The sequence below is a fragment of the Vicia villosa genome, unplaced genomic scaffold (genome assembly GCF_029867415.1).
Source record: "Vicia villosa cultivar HV-30 ecotype Madison, WI unplaced genomic scaffold, Vvil1.0 ctg.003014F_1_1, whole genome shotgun sequence".
Classification (NCBI taxonomy): domain Eukaryota; kingdom Viridiplantae; phylum Streptophyta; class Magnoliopsida; order Fabales; family Fabaceae; genus Vicia; species Vicia villosa.
In genome coordinates, this window is record NW_026706093.1 from 142,527 (window position 1) to 149,166 (window position 6,640).

The window sequence follows — 6,640 nt, forward strand, 5'->3', positions numbered from 1 at the left end:
CTGTAAGTCCCAATTGATTATGGTTTGCAATTGAGGCAATGCAATCAATTTCAAACCAATTGGATGAACCATCAGAATTCATCAAATTCTCTTTAGATTGCACCTTGTGATCTAACTAGATCAATTGTGCTTGTATTTTTTTTCTCTTTCATTGCATTAACTTTTAGTGATTAAGTCTGCGTTGCAGTGTTGTTTTTGGTTAAGGAAGAAATTTCGGTTGCATGTTAAATTTTTATATCTAATCTATAATATAAGAAAATTAGATGTTCTGGATTTTACTAAAATACCTTTTACTCTTTATTTGCCACACCATTGATTTGAGGTCAAATGTCGTCCATTTCAATTTTTTTTCAATCAAATATTGCAGTTTATTTGTTTCTAAGCACTCATTCATTCCCTTTGATTATATGATACTACACTTTTTGTATGGTTATTGCTACACCTACTAAATGACTTGGATAGCAAAAAGAAAATTAATTCAATTTTTTTTCGATAAACCATGTAAATCTTCTCCCAAAATATGTCATATCTTGTCCAATATCTTTGTTTGTTCAAGTTGCAGATTTGCTAAAAAAAACTACTATTTCTTTTCTTATTTTGATCCAAACTACAATCAAATTAATATGGTTGTCCATCACAACACCCTTTCAATTACAACTCCCCTCTACATAATAAATTTTGAATCAAGGAACTAGTGCAAAGAACACAAAAAGACATTACTTTTGTATTATTATAATTATTATATATCAACTCTTTTTTCATGTCACTTCAACTCTCCTTCTCTTACTCTCTTCAGTCATACATTTTTTTATTCAAAAAAAATGCATTTTATTTCAATAAAAAGGAAAGTAAATTCAACTTTTGTAAACTTTTTACATATCAGTAAAAAGAAATAAAAATTCTTCTTATTCGTGTTTATTTTAGATATTTTCCTGTTAATTTATTTAAAGAATGTCAATTCCAAAAGTTTTATTCCTTTTGAATTAAAAGAAAAATTTTAATTGAATTATAAAAGAAAACTTTAAATCAATTTATCAAAACAAATAAAAAAATTATTTTAAAAAATTGACAATTGAATAAGTTAATCATGTAAAAACAAACAATATAAGCATAGACAAAAAAAAAAAATCATTAATAGAAAAATTCAAAGATAAGAACGAAATTTAGATAATGATGAAAACTAAAATAGTAATTTTTTAAACAAAAATATGAAGTGAAACTTTGGTAGAGTTATTTTAATTGAAATTAAAATTAATTTAATTATATTTAAGATAAATTATATAATTTTTAAATTTTGTGTGAATGAACAAAAATATGTGAAGCAAATTAAAAGTGCTTATATATGGAAGATAAGGTTTTTATAAATAATGTCAAAATAAGTGCTTATGTATCCAAACATAAATTATTTCTGATAAACTCAATTATATTAAAATCAATTCAACCAAACTCAATAATGTAAAAATCAACTCTAACCACCACCAATCCAAACACCATTAAGTGTTGTTTGCACTGCATTGTCTTTTAAGAGGTGGCAACTTGCAAACTCAAACCTCTATTATAGGACTCAGATTATAATTGAAATAATATTGGCATTGATCTTAGAAGTCCATCAATAATCTTGACATCAACATAGAACTTCCTTGTTAAAGCAAATACAGTAAGTCCTATAATAGTTGAACAGATTGACAACATCATTAGCATTAATACATTGCTCCATTTCATTGTCAGGAGGAACTAAATGGTCATAACTCAAAGTTGGTACCAACTAATAGTCCCTAACAAAAATAACAATATCCAATAAGAATAAAGAGCATAACAACACAGCATACAGGTTAAAAGCTTAATGATGATTCTTCCTCCATAACACTCCAATCTTCTTCAGCATGTTTGTATTTTTCTTTTTTGGGGATTCATCATCTGTGTCTTCTAAATAAGGTGAATTCATTGTCTTGCTAGAAATTGAATTGAAGCTACTGTCAAGTGAGCCGTTTTTACCTACACGTTTGCCATTGTTTCCGGTAGTGGAAAGTATGGACGCAGCTGCTTCAGCAGCCTTTCTCCACTGATCAGACTGAACTTTCAATCTCCTTAATTCAGCTTCTAACTCAGAATTTGCAGCCTGAGAAGCATCTAACTGTTCGGTTACACGGACCACTCTTCTGTTACTTTTATCTGCTTCTTCCATTACATAGCTAAGTTTCGTCAAAGCCTCTTGCTCTGCAGCCCTTGCTATTTCAACCGACACAACAGCCTCATTGGAGACTTTATTCTTCTCCAACTCCTTTATCTCCATCTTAAGCATACTGTTTTCTTCGGTTACGTTTTTCAACTCAGTCTCTCTATCTAATAACTTTTCCTTCCACCCCACAATATCAGTATCCAATTTTTTGAGCTCTTCTGCAAGTTTAAATTCCCTATCAGCCAATTTGTTTTCATCAAGTCCCTTGTTCTCTGCTGGCATAATCAGCAATTGGGATTCCTTTTCCTTCAAACTTGTGTTTAACTCTTCAATATCAGCTCTAGCTTTCCTCAATTCCTCGTATAATTCAGCCTCTCTCTGACCGGATTCTGATTTAGTACGCTCAAGTTGTTCGTAAGCACTTCTAATCTGCAATGTGCTCTGGATATACTCCTCTTGGTATCTTATCTCCGCAACCTCCAATGCAGACTTCAATTGCCCTACTTCAGATTTAGCAGAGATAAGCTCGCCTTTCAGCTTGTTTATCTCCTCATTTTCATGATATAGTCCCTTTTCATTGGTTGAATCAGTCTCAACTTTCCTCACAAGTTCCTCCAAGGATTTTGCTTGAGTTCTTGATTGCTCTAACTCCAAAGTCAGAGACTTGTGAACTTCTGCTGCTTTTACACCATCCAATCGAAGTGTTTCCACCGTCTTATTTACTGTTTCCAATTGCATTTGCATTTTACCAATTACTTCTAAGGCTCGAGATTCGGAATCTTTGCAATCACTTGCCTCAAATTTTAGTTTTTCCATAATAGAGATAGCTTCACTAAGATCCATCTTCAAGTCCTGAATCTCAGCATGATCCGACTCTGCATTGTTATTTTGAGTAGATTTGGAGTCACATGCTCTTTCTAGTTGACTTTTCAGTTTCTGTATTTCATTAATGGCAGACGCTAGAGCAGATGAATCCATTGAGTGCTGCTTCTGGACAGCCTCAAGTTCAGATTGCCATGCTCGATCTCGATCCTGAGATATTTTACTCAGTTCTTGAAGCCGTGCTTCATCGGAAGCAGAAAGTTCCGAAAACTGTTGATGGGATTCCTCCAGCTCCTTTGACAAGGATAGTATCTGCTTCTTTGCTTCTTCAATCTCCTCTTCAGCTTTTCTCTTCCATGACTCCGATGTGCTCAGTTGATCCTTAGCACTCTTCAGATCTTCTTGAAGCTTAGCAATCTGAGATTCCAATTCCTGAACCTTGCTAGGTCGCTTTTTCTAAAGCCAGTTAAAAAACACATTACATCAAACAAATGCATCAAACAATATGCATATAGATAAAGATGGTAGATGAAAAACTTGAAAACATTGCATCAAAGAATTACTCCTTTTATGTAGAAATATTCTGTTCCTTGTACTTGTTTAAGTTCAATGCAACATTAATTATTTTCACTTTGTCAATAATACCTTGACTATTTATTGCAAAGAGAGAAATAGGTGGAATGAGATAAGAAATAGTTAACGATATTAGAAGAAAAAACAAATAATTTCAACAAAAGTGACCAAAATTATTGATTTGTATGTATAAATAATTTTAAAACGACAAAGAAAATCGGAGGGAGTAGTATCTATCATCAAGGAGATTGTCCTTAGCAACAATAACTCCTTAAGTCAAATCAAATTAAAGCAGATGATTCAGATCTAGCAGTGAGCTATTCCAAATACCTCAGATATTGGACTGTGTGATAACCTGCGTTCATTTACTTTCGGACTCATGTCTATTGCCTTCTTTCTTATGGGGTTTGGAGAGGAGGAGGCTGAGTTAGAACCAGAGTTTGGTGTCTTCAACTGGCGAGCTGTTCGGGGGGTTGCAGGAGATTTCCTTTGGGACATTTCTGAAGCACTGACTCTGTCAACCGAAAACAAATTAGCATGCATAAACAAAACAAATGCAGAAAAAATGTGAATCATAGTCATCTTCAGATAGCACACATAAGTGGTCCAGTGAAGATTATCAACACTATTTTCAAACACCACCATTCATTTACAAGACACAAGCTAAATATCATCACATTTCCAACTTCAAGTAAATGAAACAAAACACAGGACCACGCAATCTAACTTGATCTTGGAATAAAATATAGATGAAGAAGTTCATTAAAAGAAATCAAATCTACACCTAACAACATAAATAACCTCTCCGCAAGCATGTTTTCACAAACATATAGAACACAATAAACTCAGAGTTTACCAGTCAAATAAATTTACCTACAAATAGCTCATAAGTTTCATATACAAAAAAGATACTCATTCATCCTTATTTCAGTCATAATACGGCACAAAATACAAAATAAACAGTATGCAGAAAAACTGCTAAAATCAAAATACAACAATCTTACTACCTTGCTTTTGGTGTCTGCATAATTTAATATCACCTTCTATTCCTGCAACAAGAATCTAAAATTCAGCAAGAAGTAAAAAGAAAAACGAATTTCATTTACTCTTTATATAGTACTAGAAAAAGAAAAAGCAATTGTTAGTAGCTAATAATGACTCAACATTCAACCAAAAAATAAAAGTGCAACAGACAAAAATATATAAAATCCCTTCAAAGAAACTCCAAGTAAACAAACTCCACTATCACCAACTTCATTTTCCATTTCCCTTCAAGTTTCATTTTGAACTTTCTTTTCCATTTTCAACTCAAAAAATTCTAGATCTAGAACCAATACTCCAAAAACAAAACAACGTAACCGAAGAAAAAAAAACAGAGATTCTAGTCAAACACCATTAAATGCAAGCTACCGTGAGAAACAAAACCAGCATTAACTAACTAACAAACCAACCAACCATAGCAATAAATAGCCACTCAAAGTACGAACTAACTACAAAACCTTCAATAATGCAAGAAAATTCAAAATCAAATAATTTGTTAGCGTAAGACACGTGATAATGAAGAGATAAGAGTGAGAGTAGAGTTACCGGAAAAGTTGAAGTGGAAATGGAGAATGTGAAGAGAGTGAAACCCTAGAGGTTGTTCTTCTTCTTGCTTGCTCGGTTATCGAGTTACTCTTTCAGTGTGTCAGAGTGGAGAGTAGAGGAAAAAATAGTTTGGAAAACAGTTATCGTAAACTACACGCTCTTTGGTTTGTTCACGCGCTTCTTCACGCTCCGGTTTTTATGGGGCCAGCAAGTACAGAAAATTTGTTTTGTTGTGGTTTGCGAGGGAGACTTGAAACTTCAAGCTTTGTCTATCGAATCGTGGGATTCGGATAAGTAACTTTTTTGTTAGGCTTTTTTTGCTTTTAACAAATCAATATAAGATTAATTAATGGTAAAGGCTATATATTGCAAAAAAGAGTATTATGAATAGTTAGAAAAGTGAGAGAAGTGATTTCTATGCAATCTCTTTTAATATTTAGGCAGAATATTTATTTCCCGTAAATATATCTTTGGGTTCATTTTGATTCCTTAAGTTTAAAAAATTCTAAAGTGATGCTTTAATTGTTCAAAAAGATTCACGTTTGTCTTTTCTGTTCAAACCGTTAGTCAAAGTCAATGGTTTTAACCAGGTGGCATACACGTGTTATATTTGTTTAATTAAATTGCCACATGGATTATTGATTGTTGTCCAGCTGGGATATAACTTCAAAACTTAATTGGGATTTAAAATTAGTAACACAGAATTAGGAAAAGGGAATACAAAGAAACCCTAGCGCAGCGCAGCAACCATTATAGAACGAAGCGAAGCTGAAGTTTTTCTGGGAACGAAGCGAAGCTGAAGTTTTTCTGGGAACGAAGACGAAGTCAAGTTGAAACGAAGACAACATTGCTTTTCAGGTAAGTGATACGTCTACGTTCATGAAGTTTTTGTAGTTTGGTATTTAGGGTTTAATGAAATTCGTTTGTTTGAAATACACTTCATATTCTTCGATTCTATTTAGGGTTTAGTTTGAAATGGATGAATTTTTAAAAATTACTCCATCATAGTGGTGCGCTCGTTGATGAGAAACTCAATGTGTATGAAGGGGGTAAGGTTGCCAAATTGAGAGTAGACGGTGATAAGTGGAGCTTCTTTGAGTTGTTAGGTGCTATTAACGAATTAGGTTATGAGGCCATAGACGAGTTAGATATATTATAGGGATCCTACGGATGGTATGAATTTGTTGGTTGATGACAAAGGTGCCTTAGATATTGTTGATCTCTACAGGGTTCACCTTAGCATTGATGTCTTTATTCAACACATATTGTCGAAGCCTGATTTTGCTGAGGTACCCGTTGATGAGATACCCCTTGATGAAATACCACTTAATGAGATGGTGGATGAGACTGAAGTTGTGCTTGAGGAGATGTTGAATGAAACTAAATTACCAGGTGCTGATGTTAATGGACGGGGGGTAAATGATGCAGGGCTTAGTGATGTAGGGGATAAGGATGCAGTAGATACTGATGATAATGGAC

At 33.4% G+C, this 6,640-nt stretch overlaps 1 protein-coding gene across 1 annotated transcript; it reads right to left on the reverse strand.

The window, feature by feature from the left end:
- Positions 1-1,605: 1,605 nt before the first annotated feature.
- Positions 1,606-5,406, reverse strand: LOC131640250 (interactor of constitutive active ROPs 2, chloroplastic-like). The gene is made up of 4 exons (XM_058910661.1): positions 5,162-5,406; positions 4,582-4,623; positions 3,905-4,088; positions 1,606-3,457 (listed from the first exon to the last, which is right to left on the reverse strand). Exons 2-4 carry the CDS (start codon positions 4,599-4,601, stop codon positions 1,841-1,843), a joined length of 1,821 nt encoding a protein of 606 aa, XP_058766644.1. The 5' UTR covers positions 4,602-4,623; positions 5,162-5,406; the 3' UTR covers positions 1,606-1,840.
- Positions 5,407-6,640: the final 1,234 nt, after the last annotated feature.

Bases quoted from the DNA above. Each gene is read 5' to 3' on its own strand.
- LOC131640250 (XM_058910661.1), bottom strand. From the start codon at position 4,601: ATGCAGACACCAAAAGCAAG. The intron at 4,089-4,581 runs GTAGTAAGATTG...TTCGGTTGACAG, and splicing joins ATGCAGACACCAAAAGCAAG to AGTCAGTGCTTCAGAAATGT. The intron at 3,458-3,904 runs GTATTTGGAATA...AACTGGCTTTAG, and splicing joins CACACAGTCCAATATCTGAG to AAAAAGCGACCTAGCAAGGT.